Genomic DNA, 17,849 nt, shown 5'->3' with positions numbered 1-17,849 from the left:
AATTATATTGTGTCCCCCTTCAGCCGGATGCAGATGTTGTGATGTGAAGGTTGCACAGCTGCTGCTGAAATCTGCTCAGCCCTTCTCCCAGGTCAATGCTCTAGAAGAAATGGAAGTTGTTAAGTAGAAAAGCCCTCGCCTGTAAGACATGGCAGTTCAAAACACAGAAAATAGTGTAATGCTACATTCATAAATAAATGTGGTAGACTTCAGCAAATCAAAGTACTTTGAGCAGAACAAAAATTGTTTTTAAGCAAAGTATAGCCTGCTGTTCAGGATAAAGTTATTTCCCACAGTCCTACATGAAGCTATGACAATGCTGGCTGGAGACTTCTAAAGTCCTGGTTTTCTTCTGAACCTTAATGGTGTAACTTTTTTATTGTTAAGGTAGTGAAATGCCCTTGGAAGAATTTATTTTACTGTGACCTATGCTAGCACTTTGACTCTCTGTCAGCAACAAGCAATGAGAGTACATGACCACGTGTCCTTACAGAGGAGAACAGAGTTTGTCCTCTTCTTCAAAGCTCACGACATACTGCATTGTGGGCTTTCGTTTTGGATCCATTTCCTGGCTTCTTGTGGCCATACTAGGAATTCAGTGGGAATCCCAAGACCTTGGTTGTAGTCCACCAGTTTACTTGCCATCCTCTCTGGTATTGAAAGGGCTGTGTTGTGTGCCAGGGTGTTTGCCTGGAGTGATTGGTTTGTGGTAATGGAAATTCGATGATGTCTAGTCCAGGCCTTGGGGAAGCTCTGTAACCTGTGGATAGCACTGGGTGGCAATTAGTTTGTCACAGGGTGCAGGTGGATGTGCTCAGTGTGTGGTTGTGTGAATGAGTACACTCAAGCATGTGTGATAGAGCAGTTGAACTTGGAGAGGAAGGTGTTGGTAGACCTGTCATCACAGCGGGTAAACACGATGAAACCACCTCAGCTGTTTGCTCTCTGAGAGATGCCTAGACCATACTTCTGACTTACTTTGGCTACTGCATATATGAATGCCTGTTTATCTGTATAAGGAAGGTTACTCTGCTTCATTTTAATGTATCCTTCCATTTCGCTCTCTGTGATAGAGCACACTTTGCCCAGATCCCCTCTCATGCCATCGCGCTTGTAAGATATTCCCCTTTTCACCATTCTGCTGCAAACTTGCTGTACAATGGTAGACTGAGCACAGGCATTAGAGGAGAGCAGATTAGTTCCAAAGCTGCTAATGCCCCAGTCTCGGAGATCACGGCTCGTCTGTTGTTGCTGCTAACACTGCTGCAGAAATAACGAGCTCACACAGGCTGGCAGAAATCCTGCATGCAGTCTGATTACTCATTGCTGAGGTGTTCTCCAGAGGAAAATATGGATATTAAAAAAAAAAAACTGTGAAGTCATAGATTTTGGTTCACTACAGGAGAGAGGCCCTGTTGAAAGCTTTGAAGAAAGCAAGAGAACTTCATACATTCTCTTTTGAGGCAGCAGTTTCTGGTGCAGAACTAGGTTGGGTTCATACTTCTGTGAGTTGTTGGCACTTCACGTAGTTGTCGGACTTAATATATCGGTCTTAATATTGCCAAGTGTGTCTGAGGTATGTTTTGATTGGCAAGCACCTGTGATTTCTTACAGAACGGTGAACATAGTTTAGCCAGAAATACAGGTTTCTGACATCCACTTTTCAGGAAGGACAACTGACAATTTGGAGAGAGTTTGGACAGTGTTAAGTAGTTGTTATCCTGGAACCACAGACCTCACTCTACCTTACCGTGCGAGATGAAAACTAACTGGTAACTTGCTCACCAAGTGTAGTAGTTATATGGGGAGCAAAAGGGCTCCAGCAGGTAACGTGTAAGAGCAGCAAATTGTTTGGCATTGAAACTGGACAAATATAAAACCAGAAAAACTTTGTAAAATTTTAATGGTGAGACAAATTAATCACTAAAGCAATTTGCCTAAAGACTCTATAGGATCTTCTATCACTGGACCTTTCTCATTCACGATAATGTGCCTGCCCAGCAGGCAGATAATAGGTCAAACAATAATTCATTCAGAAAAGTCGTACAGCTTTTTTGTTGCACGGGAAGAAAAGCTGCATGGTCACAATGGTCCCTTCTGCCGTACGATCTATAGAGCAGTAGTGCTGCTATCCTGCAGGACCATTGTCCATTATCTCCAGCACAACAGCTAGAGCAACGTTGTCTTTTCCCTGATGCCATTAAGCTTATTAGGAGAAGGTGTGGGGCGGGCTGTGTAATAGCCCTAAATTATGGAATCATTTCTGTCCTGTGCAGCCCAGGTTTTTATGGGGTTTTTTGCTGCTTGACCTTTAGTATCATGTTGCTATTTGTCATAGCCTTTTCACTAGGGATAACACTAGGTTTTGGGACCGTTCCAGCTTCCCCCTGAGCCATAACAGCAACAGTAAGAATGAGCAGATGTTAGATGAATAACGGTGCTAGAAACTACTGACCGTTTTCTTTGAATACTTTCAGTTGGACAGGAGACTCAACTTTTTTTTTTGGTGGTCTTGGGGATCAATTCTGGGTAGGCAGATTCTGGAAGATTATACCAGAACTGTGCGCTTAAGAAATAGGTTGGGTATGTGCTGCTCTTAGTTATCAGGTTGCTCTGAACAATTCATTAGAGCCCTGTTGCTGCACAGAGAGCAACTTGCCTATCTCCACGTTGCTTTGCACACCCCACTTCACTTTTCTGGTGGCAGTATTGCTTGTGCTACACAGATAGGACAGGAAAATGGCATCACAGCCTGAACAGTTACCTGTCCTTAGATAGATGGGTTATTGGTTCACAGGGCTTTCTGTTATGATGTATTCAGACATGACTCATTTTCCACAAGACAGTGTTGCAGGATCCCATGAAGATTCTCCTTGGAATAGAGTATGCCTGGCTCTTTCAGGATAAGTATTTTGTTTAGGGACATTGATGCCCAGTGTCCTGTTGCTGATGGTCAGCTTATACAGACATGCACAACTGAAATGTAGATTTCAGCTAACTAGATCTGAGTAAATGCTGTGAAGAAAGGGGCTGAGTTAAAGGCATTTGCTGAGAGCTTCTGTGCTGTAACATGGTGTGAAACACAAATTTGCCTCTTCAAGACTATCAATATGGAGCCTCTTCATGATAACTATGTGCATCTCAGCCCTCCCTAGTAGATACTCTGAACTTTCACTACCTTAGTGTGCCAGAGAGGATGCTAGCTATCACAGTACAACTGGCATGAAACAGTGCCCACGGGGAGGCATGTTTTACTACTTAACATACCTTAGACATTCATAGATCTCATCTTCTCACCACGCACACCCATGAATAGCATGTTTGTGTCATCTGGGAGAGTACACAAGGACAGACCTTGTACAGTGCTTCAGAGCCAGGCAGTGCAATACCAGGTCTTCTGGGCTGAGCCAGCTCTCTGGAAAAAGCCCCAGTGTCCTGTCACAGGTAGAGCCAGAGCACTAGGGTCAGTCCGCGCTTTGCATGCTGCCTCAACATAAGATAGCAGAAATGTATCTGTGCTGGAAGGATGCGCTCCTGTGGTTGGGTAGCTCTGATGTGCTAATGCTAGCCTGCATTGGTATGTATTCTTGTATTACCCGCAGGGTGTCTGTGTGTTCGCCCTGGCATATTGCACACTTGGAGGAGTTGCATTTGTGGACCAAGGTGTGATTTATCTGTGTGGCCCATTTTTTCCCTGTATCCTTCACTGTTCCTATATGCTCCCAGATATAGCTTTATTACCCTGCAGTGGTAGGTTTGCACAGTAGCATCCCACTTATTGTTGAGCTGGGTCGCGTGAGTGTGCGTGCAGTCAAGTCCCATGCATGCAGCACTTCCCCGTGTGCATTTTGTACTGGAACATGAGAACCCCATTAGACTGCGGATAAGGTTTCCCACCTTCCATCTGTTCAGTAAGCTGCACCAGGCCCATCTGTCTGGGACACATAAAGGTTAATGGTTGCCTTTCTTTCTGCAACAGCTTCATCTGTGCTCTTTTACTTTCGAACTTGCATATTTTGCTGCCCATACATTTAGATACCTGATTATTTTATGGGCTCCCATAAAGACAAAGATGATAGGAAGCATTCTTCATCTTCTGGTAGCTTCTTTCAGAGAATGGTTACTTCAGTGTGGTGTTTTATCTGCTGTAAAATAATGCAAGGTGGCTTATTTTGTACTGTTTCCTCACAGTCCATTGGTTTTGGTGGTTTTGTCTGGCTGCAGCTACTCATTCTATAATTATTGTTCTTGCTTGGATTAGGGCACTATATAATACTTTGCTTATGTCTTTCTTACCTGAATTATGTGTCATACCAGTGGTATCGCAGTTTTTGAAATGTGTTTGATGCACTGAAATTGGATAGCTTCCGTCAGCATGTGAAGTTTACTTGCAGTAAAGCAGGATCAGTCCTTATTTAGATGGAGCTGTAAATATTTAATGAAAGTTCCAGTGAGAATGAGTTTGAGTGTAGCATTGGGTAGCAAAGAAAAGAAAAAATAAAGGGAAATCAGACTTCTCAAAGAGGTTTTGTAGCAGTAATATGCCATTTTTTGTAGCAGTAATATGCCATAGCAGTTAGTCCACGTTGGAATCCTGATTGCCTCATCATCACTACAGTTTTTTATTTCTAGATAAATAACAGTACATGAGGAATCCTAGAAATAGCACAGCTGTCTGTAATGCTGGAGGACTTTTCTATGAGGAGCAATATCACCTTTGGCTTTGGCTGTTGGCATTTTTTGTCCACTGTGTCAGTCCATCTTGCAGTTATTGTGACCTCTGAATGTGTTCCCAGTTGTATTCCAGAGAACATAGTAGCAGCTGGCACATTAGGCTGGATGTCCTTACTGGTAGGGAGTGAAGAGCATGTCTTCTTCTCTCTCATTCTCTTTTGAAGTTTGCTGACAATACTAGTCTACATTCGTGTATGTTTTCATCAGATGTGTTTCTGAGTTGTTTCCATCTACCACAGCCACTTTGAGCCATTTGTATAAAAGAATATATGAAGTATAAAAAGACATACATTAGGATATGTTTTCTTTCACTGTTTTGATGTCCACCCTCAGTTTGTATTGGCCTGGTGCAGGGAGAAACAGATGTAATTCCAGTCCTTTTTCTCTGCAGCATAGGTGTTCTGCTTTATAATACAATACCTAAACACACACGAGAATTGTGTTAATCCTGCATTGCTTCACGTCTGACTCTCAAACACAAACATTTATTGTTTCTCAGATATACAATCAAAAGGAAAGAGGTAGCTCTGGAGCATCTGGGCACCGAGTGAGTCAGAGCATGTAATTATGGTATTTACCCTTTTACAGTTTTGTATTTAATCTTGCTCACTGTCAGTCAAGTTAAAAAAAAAAGGCATCTCTAGTTAAGAAGTGTGTTCTTACCACATAATATTTAAAATCACGAAGATTTTGTTTGCTGATCTCATTAGTATATCTAAATGTCACCACAGTCTTTAGGTTCTGTGCTTTTTAGGCTTTTTGCCTGAAGAATCAGACTTGGCAATTCAGCTTTTATTTTCGCTGTTTTATTTTTAAACAGCTCCTTACCTAGTACAGTAGTATAACGCATTGACAAGCTGAAGAAAGTGTATCAGAATGCCATACTCCCTTGTAAATATCTTCTTTGCTGTTTAATTAGACAGCTAAAGAAGGCAAAGGAAGAAGGTGAATCCTGGTCTCTATTTCATTCATGCGGGAAGGCTGGATTATTGTAGTAGATTGTCTTTTACAGTCCATGCAGCATATTTCCTATCTTCTCTTTAGCTACAGAGAACTTCTCTCATAGACATTAACAAAATCATGTTTCTGTAAGATCTGCTAAAACCACTGCTAACATAACTGTATCGCCTAGGGCTTAGCTACTTTATCATTAAGTAAATGCATTTGACAGGTTCTGTGCAATGACACTGTTTCATCATCGCCGCTCAGCTTTGCATTACCAGCATTTCATTGTGTTACCACGTTCACAAATGATAGGGATCCTTCTTCAAATGCGACCAGTACAAGTGGGCCTGTGTTGTATTGCCTCAGGAGTAGCAGACATAACAGTTATGAGCAGCAGGGGGTTTTTTTAATGGTGGTTTTTTTAAGATCAGTTTATATGTACAAAATGGCTTTTAAATGGCTGTTTTAGTGGCATACATATTTCATAAACAGGCTGAGCCAAAGGGAAGCATGGAACAATGTAAAGACTCTGAGGAAGCTACAGGAAAGACTGAGGGAAAATAACTACTTTATGGTGACCTTCACTTGAATGGTGTTTTATTCAGCAAAAGAAGGATTGTAACCCCAGGGACCATTGTGTAATGCAGACATGAGTCTTTCACAGTGGAGAGTCAAGAGAAACGTTTGCTTGGTGGCTAGAGGCAAATGGGATAACCCGTGGGATGCTGGCGTTGCCACTCCGTTTTGGTGGGTTTGGGCTTGGTATGGGATGTTTGCTATTACATGGTAAGGCAGAAATACACACCCCAGCTGTTAATGTTTTTCCTGTATAATTTACCATGACACCATCATCAGGATCTCTTGGCACGTGTGTTTTATCTTACAGTTTCCAACAGTGTAAGAGGCCAAATTGTGCCTTAAGCCTTCTTGACCTGAATTGTGCTGGCATCTGTGAAGGAGTGACGGTATCAGCCTCCTCCCCTTGCCCGGGAGGACCCTGGCTGTCTCGGCTATCTTTGCCCTAGGAACTCTGCTGCTTTTTAAAGTGATGCTGCAAATCTCTCACGCTGCCCACCCCCAGCCCATTTACAGGACAGGAACAGGGCTGGCCAGTCCTCCTTCCACAAGCACGGGCTGCTCATTATGAGTGGCTGCGTTGAGCTGCTTGCACACATCATGGCTTGCCCTGCATAGGTTAGTATACAAGGCTGGAGGACGGCAGGTTTCTTGCAATGTTTCCCCTCCTTTTGTCCCTGCATAAGAAGAACCACAACCCTTCTCCTTTATAGTCAATGTATATTTAGCCCTAGGTATCTGAAGCCTCTCCTTGCCAATTTTTTTTTTAGCCTATAAACATAAGCAGACACCTTAGGGACTGACATTTGGCAGTTGCTTTCAAGTGTCTGTATATCTGACCTAGAAAGTAGGGAGTGTTTTTCAGTGCGTGCCAGTTACAAAGTCAGAATGGTCCGTATTAATTAGAATCATCTGCAATCCTTTTAGCATGTGAGCCTGTGGCATCATTAAGGATTTTCATGCTTTCATTCCTAAAGGATGGATAGAGTTCAGTCCTCCAGATCTTTGATTATTTTTCTCATTAGCAAGCATCTCCATGCTATAAATTAAAGGAGAAGGAAAGATTGCCATTCCCAGGGTGCTTCATAAAATGCCTTGGAAACCTGAGCCCCAGCTGCATCCAGAAGAAAATAATACTAATGCATAAAGCCCCACTTAACCATTTAGGTTATCAGCCCAGCTGTAGTTACTTCTCTGTAGTTATTTCCAGGCATATCATGCATATATTTAGTCAGACAATCAGATGATTTTAGGGACTAAAACACTAATCCTCTTAAAACAAAACAACTTACTTGCTAAGGCCAGCTCGGCTTAAACAGTTCTCTTGCACAGAATTTCATCTTGATTTAATTAAATTGTGTGGGATCACCTCCTATGTTAAACTGTTTAACATAGTTAAACTGGTACAGTTTGTGCATGTAGATGTTTTCTCCTTCACTAGCCTGTTTAAAAGCCCCTCAGAAAATCCCCATTCACAATTTCATGTTTAAACTGGAAAAATAAAAAGAGGCTCTGAGTAGCTATTTCAGTAACTCATTTTTTAGGAATTTTTTTCAAATCTGTAAAATCAGACTTGCTGCCACTGGAAAGATATTGGTAAATCTCCAGATCACTTTTTTTCTTTTTTTCAAGGAGTTTTGAAACAGTCTAAGCATCGCATATGAAATTTTCATAAGCAGAACATTTTGGTTTTCCATTTAAAACTGATTTTGATTCAGAAATTTTAGTTATACTTATTTACTTTAATAATTCAAAGCCAGAATATAATTTCTGAGCTTGTCTATTAGAAGTCAGATAATTGGATCATGAAAACTTTTGACATTTTGACTGTTGATGTGAAAAATTTTTGATAACTCTCATACAGTGAGCTCTTGTTTCAACCTAGTTGTAGCAAAAATCTCATCCCCTTCTGGAATTATTTTGCCATTTCTAGCACAAAATAGATTGTATAAAGGAAGGGAAACACCAACTCTATTTCCAGCTAGTAGTTACTGGATTTTAGCACTGAACCAAAAATGAAAATTTGCTGAAATCTTTCACCTTCTTCTTCAGCTGAATAATACCAGACCTAAAAACTGTAGGTTCCAGCCTTCATGTTACCTCTTTGGCTCCTCTGAAAGGCTATGGATTGTCTTTCCTAGATTTGACTAATAAATGTAACTTTGTCTTTTATGCAATTGTATCCAAAGCCCCTTGAAGTTTATGAGAAGACTTTCCTTATATGCATACCCATGGACTGTGGATCAAAGTGTCCTAACGTGAGTACTGCAGTTCCTTTAAAGCATCTGCAGGAGCTGATAACATGTAAAACTTCTCCTGCCAAGTTCTTTCTTTACATTTGTGATCATTTGAGTTCTGTTTTGCCACATAGACTTACTCTTGGTATAAAAAGCAAGATTAAAATATTGTTTTAAAAAAAGAATTTTCAGGGTTTGCTGCAAGAACAAAACAACTTGTGCCTTCCCCCTCCCGAACATGTTTTTTATTACTGCACTTTCAAAATGACCGTTCATGCTATCGAGCACTTAGAGTAAATCTATGTCAGTTCGTAGGCTCAGCAGAAGCTTCTAACTATTTGACCTTTTGTCCTCACAGATCCAGCCTGCTGCTCACAGTGACCCTCCTGGCAAACCAGCATAAATTTGCAGACTAAGATTTTTGTAGCTGTAGCATATAAATTGTGAGAATGACAAGGTTCATTACATTGCCAGGAGACTATATTCTGTAACGTAGACCTGAATCAAAGGACAAACTTTAAATATATCAAATAAGTTCAGCAGAATGGATGAATTTAACTGCTAATTTAATTAGTGGAATTCTGTGAAGTGAGAATCAACAAGGTGTTGGTCCTGTGATATGTCCTTACAATTAAAGGCATGCCAGAATTGTTCATTCTGATTTAAATGTCAAGTGGATTTTGAAAATTATTAAGTACATTCAGCAGCATAGCCTTGGTTTAAAAATAATTTTGAAATATACATGTGTTTTAAATATCATTTGTCCATGATTTTTTATAAATATACCTTAAAAAAAAAGAAGAGCATTTTAAACTCACGCCCTTCTGAGAAGGGCTGTTATGGTTACCAGGCAGCTGAAAGATAGTGCTCTGCGCTCAGGAAGGTCATAGTTGCTCTTTTTATTGGGGAAGACTGGAAGTCAGAGGTGTCAGCCTGCTTGGAAGTGTAAATGCAAATGCAAGTATCTGGCTGTGCTCCAACAGTGGTGCCAAACTCCTTGCTCACTGAATGTATTATGGCATTTTATTTTATCATTAGCAGCCCAGCTCCGAATACAAGAACCCGCGGTGGTGTCAGAGCATAGTACTCTACAAGCATAAGTGAGGATCTTATTGAAAGGCACAAATCCTCCCTAACTGCTGATAACTATCTTGCTTATAATGTGCTTCAGAAAACAAGTAGCACAAGGAAGGTATTTTCTTTTTGCCAATCCTTTCAAAGTGGAACAGATCTGCAAAACAGAGCACAGATGGCAGCAGAATAGTGGCTTAAATGCAAAGCATCAATTGAGGCAAGTGGTACTTTTCCATCTCTGAGTAGTAGCTTTGAGTCTTCTTTTTCTTGATGTGTTTTGCTTTGGAGACACACTTTAACTGTACAAAAAATATCAGAAATTGAAAATTATAGTGGAGAAGATTAAGAGAATAAAAATCTAGAATGAAAGGAATAAAAACAAGCAGCTTATCTATACACATATATATATATTTTTAAACATCTGCAGTAACTTCTCACCAACAGTTTCTTAGTTCAGATTTTCCAATTAATCCACAGTAAAGTAGGAGCTTCGGAGAAACTGACACAACAAAGTAGGTAGAACTTGTTAAAATTTTATAGATAAGTAATTATGCAGCCTTAAATTCATTCTAGCAATATTCAGACCTTCAAAAAAAAAAGTCTAGATACATGATCAATTACATATTGAAATTGCAGATAATACTGGATTGTAATTTCATGACAATATTTGTTATCGTATTGAAGAAAGGCATTCAAATGCATCTTAAGCATTGTATTCTACTGGTGATTTTTAAATAGTTCTCATATCTCACAGTTGTTGCATTGAGTATTTTTAAGATTATATGAGTTGGGTGGAACCTGTTTTCAGTATATCATCCATGTGCAGGTACACAGTTCTTAATGTAAGCAGTTCTGAATCTTTTGGAAATTGTAATCCAGGCCTGCATTTTAAGCATAGGGCTCCTCTTTGCATCAAAGTAAAAAACAAGAATCCTGTAGTTCTTGCAATTTGGGGCTTTTGGGTTCACTCTTTTTTCCTAATTCACTTATTTTGCTAGTTGCATTTGAAGTTAATAAAAGAAAGGAAGAAGCAGACTGAACCTTGCAGGCTTTCAAGTAGCTCTCCTGTCAATGCAGATAGCCCCTTGGCTCTTCATCGGGTGCTAGCAGGGACATGAAAGGGAGAGGACAGAATCACACAACCAAGAGTGGCCGAGGCGGGAAGGCACCTCTGGAGATCATCTAGTCGACTCCGCCTGCTCAGAGCAGGGTCACCTAGAGCAGGTTGCTCAGTCTGTGTCCAGTTGGGTTTTGAGTCTCTGAAAGGATGGAGACTCCACAAACTCCCTGACCAACCTGTTCTAGCGTTTCACCACCGTCACAGTAAAGAAGTTTTTTCTTATGTTTAAGAGGAATTTCCTTTTCTGAGTTTGTGTCCATTGCCTCTTGTCATGTCACTGGGCACCATCAAGAAGAGTCTGGCTCCATCTTCTTTACTCACCCTCCCAAGTCACCCACCCAAGTCAGTTGGGCTGTCCCCCCAAATTCTCTGTGGACAACCACCTCTGAAACCTGCTCACAATTGGAGTCTGAGTTGGGTGCTCAGAACTGCTGCATGGAGCAATCTCCTGTCTTTCTGTTCCTATGCAGAGAGCCCATGGTGACGTGTTTCATTGCTGGAGCACTTCATTTAGGTGCCTGAAGATAGTATAAATACTATCTGTAATGTCAAGACCCTCTGCTACCCGAGATGGGGAAAATGAGACTAGTCATTTCTTCCTAACATTCATATCATTTCGGAAGCTTTGCTCTGGTAAGCAAAGGTGCTATGAGACTTCATGTGCTGTGGATGACTCCATATGTTGTGGGTGAGTCCTTCAATTCTTGTCTCCCAGTTTAGTAACAATCTATGCTCTGCTTAATGGGATTGGCCTTTGATCTCTGAAAGCCTCAGCACAGCTTAATCTCTGGAGTCATCGCACACTCCGCTGTATTTTAGGGTTAGGAGGGCATAGCTATTTCCCACACAAAGGGTCATTTTAGGATGTTGCTGTTGCTGCAGGGGAAGATGCTGGGTTTGGGACCTGTCAGGTCTAATGGTGCTTCATTAGGGACATGTATGGATATCTCAGTTCAGCAGATACCTCAGTACTCGGTACACTGCCAGTGCAGTTTTCTCCTGGTCTGGAAAGCACAACAGCTCTTGGTGACAGGAGATGCCACAATATGGTGTTTGCTTTGCTCTAGTTCTGCTTGAAGGTGTGATTTGCAATGCAGCAAAGAGATTTCTACCCTGCAAGAGGCCCCGTGGGAAACCAGGGTTTGCTGTTATTTCTGTGAGTAGCCTTTTTCAAAAGCATGGATTTTCAGGCCTGGTTGCTCTTGACCTGGGAAGGGAAAGTGGGGGGAGAAAAGAAGTCATGCAGAACACATGTTCTGCAGCATCAGCAACAGATGAGGGAGGGTTTGATTTTAGCTTCAGGGAAGCAGAGTCAGAACTAAGCTGCCAGCATGTTGCACACTGGTTGAATTAAAAGTGTTGGATTGGGGCACTTACCAGAGCAAAGCTGTATTGCAATCTGACCGTGACCTGTATATTAAATATCATTTTATGATGGTGATTTCATAAGTATATGTATTGGCACTGATGCCTTACGTGTTTCATATACTATCACCGAGGCCAGACCCAAAGCTGTTTAAATCAGCTGAGAAGTTCTCATGAATTCCAGGTGGTTTTTGATGACAGACTCCATGCTTAATTAATGCATTCAGAGGTTGGGAACTTTCTAAAAGAGTTCAAATATTTTATTTTATTTTTAGTTTATTTATTTTAGTCTTTTCCACATTTTTAATCTACATAATTGACATTATGCAATCAGAAAAAAATCTGGAAGTAAGGTTCCCCAGGGTATCGTAACAGATGGCACAGTGCCTGGTTTTCCATGGTAATAATAATACAGAAAAGGGAATGCTTCTGTTCAAATTCCTTTCACCTCCCACTTTAAATTTTGCAATGGTCTCTGTGCTCTGAATATCTCCCTAATGCTTTGGATATGTATTCAGAATAGGAAAATGTAACAAGTTGCTTTACCATCCAATCCTTTAATAAGTGTATGACATCTGGGTCTCTTCCTCCTGTTGATTTCTTTCTGCAGGTTATTCCCCTACTGAATGGGGAGAAAGATGCATTATAGCAAATCACCTGGTACTTTTTCAGTACTAAGAGCTGAAACAGCACCAGCATTAATACTGTCCTAAATTAAAGAAAAAAAAAAAAAATATTATTGAGATCATAATACAGAGCAAATAGAGAATACTAAAATATGCCTGTCTAAAGGAAGAGAGTAAAAGCAGATCAGTTTAAAGAGAGGTAGTAACACTTGTACCTTGTCTACTTAGTGCAAGACCTAAAAGCCCTCATTCCCTTCATGCTGCTTTAGAACAATCTGTTATTTGAGAATAGTTACAGCTCTTCGTCCTACAATCAGCCAAGGGCAGCCATTGTGCTCCAGATGTGTAAAAGGAAGATTGATAGCAGGGCTATTGTTTGTCACTATGTGGGAGACTTATATAGCAACCAGCTTTGAAACAATGTTGGGTAGTTCTGATTAAAATAGTGTCTGTGCTGTCTGGGTGGTGGGAATGGGCTGATCTGGCTTAGTCCTGACCGTGCTGCTCATGCTCGGTGAGTTTCCAGGGTCCCTTCCCACGCTGTGTGCACTCGCTGAGGGAGGCTCAGCTCAGATGGTCTGCAGGAGCTTTGTGGAAGGACTGGAAAGTGCAAGGGAGCACTACTTTTCCCTGCTTGGTTCAATACTCGTCTCTTTTCCCCATGAAAATGTTTTGTATCTCTTCTACAAAGATCTGTGCCAAAATCCATTGAATCCATTTAGGGGGACTTTCACCAACCCGTGCTCTCTGAAAGGGTCCAGAGTGGCAGCACCTCTGCCTGAGTGCTGACCTACTGGTCAAGCAGTTCTCCTGGGCCATGTGCTCAGCTTTGGGCTCTGTAATGTTACTCCCTCTGCCCCTATCTTTGGGTGACCGGAAGTCCCAAAGCTAATTTCAGTTTTCTTTTATGAAGAAGAAAGAAAAAAGAGGAACAGCACCTAATCCTTTTCTTCATGAAGAAATCTCTGGAGAAAGAACTCATGCACTGGATTTGAAAAAGATTGGCACCGCTTTTTCGCTGAGATCCAATGGCATTTCACAATCCCCACTGAGAACTGTCCACAGGAGAACAAGCATAATGGTGGTGCTCATCCAAACGATCAAGGAATGTCATATGCTATGTCTGCTCATCACAAACAGATTAGCTTTAATTTCCTAGTCTGGATGACAGCACAGGCTATTCAGCATCGTCTTTGGGTTGCTAATCCTCAAAGAATCTATTTATTTCTTTTACAATGTTATTGCCATGGAAACCAGCTAAATTGCAGGTCCAGATTACATCTTTACTGCTCACTCAGTTTCATTTTGATCTGCAGACTTTCTTCAGGTGCCAGGAAGAGCCAAAGGACAAATCAATGTTGTTCCTTGAAACATCTCGTCACATCTGTGCTCTCCAGCCTCCACTATGTGAGCATAGCCACTTGCCTTCTGTCTCCTAGGGCAAGAGACTTGAAACCTGAAGATCTGCTACCTGCAGCCTCGTTTTCTGCAATAATGTTGCTCAGCCAAGCTTGAGAGGACAACACAGCAGATTGCTTCCTTATCTATTTTTCAAACTTTTGCAAGTGGTAACACAATGATGCAGAGAGAACAGTTACCATTTGGAGCACAAATCTAGGAAATGTTTTGCAGATGCACTAAAACTGTTGAAAACAGGTGTAATCAGGAGTCAAGGAGAATTGCTATGAAAAGTACATATCGATGTCAAGAATGGTGAAGTCTCTATGTCAGAATCCAGATAATGAAGTATTTAAGGGAAGAACAGGTCTCCACTACATGTATGGTCTGTATGTAACAAATGATGGCCCAAACCATAGGTGTTGCTATTCTCATATTCTGGGGATTTGAGTACTGTCTTGAGTGTGTGAGATCTCTAAATTTGTTTTGTTTAGGCATTCAGCTGAGTACAAGGTAAATGGGCCCTCTCTTGTAACTTAGTCTGGATTCTTAGAGGTGGAATGTAGGGGCTATACCTCTTTAGAGACCTGTTGCAAGCTCTTGTTTCAATCAGATGATAATGGAGTTCTTTCTGATGGAATAGTCTTTATCCCTTGAGAAAATTCGTATGTTTGAAAGTGGATGGAGGCAGGGGAAAAAAACTGAAATGAGTTATGTACGTTTTCTTTTAAGTGTTCGGAAAACCTGGATATGCATGTATAAGTAGCCCCTAGGCAGCTACAAGATTAGAAACTGGCATTTACATGGCAAGTCCTAATATATGCTACTGACCTTGGTGACACTACAAGAGTCATTTTCACATAGATAGCATTTTTAATGGACTATCTATAATGCATTAGTCACTGACGCCTTTGCCTTGCATCAGGCATTCAGATCCTTATGTCCACTTTCCTTTCCACTGTATTTGAGCTACAGTCAAATTACAAGGAAAAAATCTGTTCTTTATTACCGTATTGTTTTGTCTCTGACCCTTTTGTAATACAGTTTCATTTTGGAGAAGTCTTTCTGTATCACTGTAAAGTCTTTCATGCCAATACACATCACTGTGGATCATAAGAAGTTGAGGGGAATTAGTGCCCTTATATTGCATGGGAAAGCACCTTCGCATTACAATTCTTCATTCTTTTTGTACGTACAGGGTGTTAAGGTTGATTCTCTTTCACTCTGACACGATAGAGTGCAGCACATACCCTTGTCTGTCTCGTCAGAGAGTGAGTTAACATGGGTAATGGAATGGGTGAGTTTACTAAGTACAGGAGGTAGCATAATTATATGGCTTTAAGAGACCTATTTCTAACCTAGTTCAATAACTTATTAGTTTATATGAGTGATTCATTGGCAGAGGTTGCTATTATTGCAGAAAGGCTTGTTGTAAATTGAGCATGGCTGGTTATATGGCTGGGTTTGGCTGAACCTGGTAATACTATGTTCTCTGTATCCTCAAAATTTGTATTCAGAAGAAACGAGGGGAGTTTTTAATTTTGAGGACTATCATTATCCAGCGTGTCTGCATGACTTGCTTGCTTTAGTGAAGGAGTGCTTTCCTTTGCTTTAGCCTCTGCTAGTGAGAGCAATGCGTAATCTAGTGTTCATACTACAGGAAAACGTGCTCAGGAGCCAAACTTGTATTCCTGATTCTGTCATGGGTTCTGGCAGTTTTCTTGCATATGAGATGTGGTTTCCTGAGGGAGGAAAAATAAAATAAAATCAAGAGCCAGGGAATGAGTGGGCACTTTTGAAAACGTTGGCCTCAATATGTCAATTTTTGTATTTCTAAACTGGGGGATTATAAGTATTTCACAGGACTCCAGAAAGGCTCTGTGAGTCTTTGCAAAGTGTTTTAGAGATGGTAGTATGGCAAGTCGCACTGCAATGCAAGGAACAACGTCTTCACTTCAGATCACACCTCTGGAGCATCTGTACATTTGGTGACAGTCCCATATGGCAGCAGCCCATAAAGACTGTCATAGGTCTGGTTTCCCCAGATTTATCATTCCACTCTTCCCCAGAAATTTTATCTGGAGGAAAAGGAGAAGAATTTGTTTATTTGTCCCGGATGTCCCCAGAATACATCAGAGCTAGTGTCAGTGTGCCAGTTGTTGGCATACGCACTATGTGATGTTCGTGCCCAGAGCACTGTTTTACAGGATGGCTTACTGTCAGTCTCAGGAGTGTGCAAAGGGCTAGACTCTTCAGTGGAGTTCATGGCTAGTGCTCAGTCCACCTTATCATAAAAACATGATTACAATAAATTGTACCTGCAGATTTTACAGATTATTGTGAATGCATCAACCATAGTTAAAGAGTTAGAAATCTTTCAGAAAAAGAAAAAAAAGTTTCATTAACCAATATCTGAAAGGAAACCCAGCTTCTTCCCTTTGTTTACCAATAATATGTAATTTTATTAAGTTGCCTGCCTTGCCACAGTTTGACATATGAACCTTGTTTGACATAGAGTGGCTGTCCCTTGCACTTGGAGGTTGAATGTACTACATAGAGCATGTAACTAATGAGATGGGGTTTTGTTCATCCTTTTAGTTAATTCTGTGTGTTCTTTTTTCCCCCCCCTCCCTTTGTGCTGCACGGCTGTTTACCGCCCTAGGACCTTGCAATGGGACACAGACCCCTCAGTGCTGCAGCTCCAGTCTGACTCTGAACTTGGGTATATGTCAGCTCTTTTTGTTATTTGTTTATCATTTCTTTGCAAGAATTATGTTGAAAATGCTTCCTAGTTGAGCTGGTTTTATGTGATTTTCATTTGCTTTGTTGACTCAAAAAGACCATAATTTAAGTTTCCTTTTTTAAGTTTCATCAATAAGAAGCTTCAGCAAAGCCATCTTTGTGGAAAAAAACAACTATTTAAAGAAGCTTGTGAAAAGATAAGCTGCTATTTCTGTTGCCTGAAGCACAACACAAATAACTATTTCATTACAGATGAAATGTTATTATTGTGGCACTTTAATGTGCATGTACAGTTACATTGGTCTTGTTTGTACCTGTTGATTCAGACTTTTCTCTCTGAATCATTTGCAAGGTACTTTTCCCCCTCCTTCCTGTCTTTGCCATAGTTACGCTGTTTCCACATGCAGTAACAATTCCCCCTTTTTCCTTAGGAGCTGTATATATGCTTATAATTGTGCACTTAAATATGATCATAGTCCAAGAGTAATTGCCATCTTAGTTGAGTTCAGACCAATGAAGCATTTTTTAAATTGTACTAGAGCTAAAATGAATATTTTCTAGTTTGGGATGGAACTTCTCTACCCAAAGCATCTGAAAATATTAGTTAATTTAAATAATTTAGAAATGCCTACCTGCAGAGATGTTTAGGATAAACTGTTCCTCTAAAAAGGATAGGTAGCTGTCCTTCAAGTTCTTCAGAACTTGAGTCATAGGCAAAACCAAATCTCTATGTTGAAGAAATTGCTCTACCTATGAACTTACGGGCTTGCCTGTCTGATTCTCCACAGCGTCTTACGCTTTTACTAGTTCATGTGAAATTCATTCACCATTCTATAAGAAAAACCACAATTTCCTGTTAACTACTGATTGTCAGCGCTCCCAGCTGCAGTTAGGGCTATTCACCAGGAAAGATGATCAGAAGGAGTTGAAAGCATCCAGAGAGCTTTCTATACAGAGTTTCTCCACACCCCGAACAGTTAGGAATGTTTGTAATTTCCACCTAAGTGTGGCTTCAAATAGATCCAGCTTCTA

General features: G+C 40.7%; 1 protein-coding gene across 1 annotated transcript in view; it reads left to right on the top strand.

Moving 5' to 3' along the window:
* The window catches only part of DYNC1I1 (dynein cytoplasmic 1 intermediate chain 1), a 196,675-nt gene that overhangs the window by 23,125 nt on the left and 155,701 nt on the right, over window positions 1–17,849 (top strand). The window contains exon 5 of the mRNA XM_072851493.1: window positions 16,738–16,797. Coding sequence (XP_072707594.1) covers window positions 16,738–16,797 — 60 coding nt within the window. The remainder of the gene's footprint in view (window positions 1–16,737; window positions 16,798–17,849) is intronic.

This window comes from Ciconia boyciana, chromosome 2 (genome assembly GCF_034638445.1).
Source record: "Ciconia boyciana chromosome 2, ASM3463844v1, whole genome shotgun sequence".
In the NCBI taxonomy this organism is placed as follows: Eukaryota; Metazoa; Chordata; class Aves; order Ciconiiformes; family Ciconiidae; genus Ciconia; species Ciconia boyciana.
Note: the sequence above shows the minus strand (reverse complement) of the source record. Positions and strands in the feature narration are given on the sequence as shown.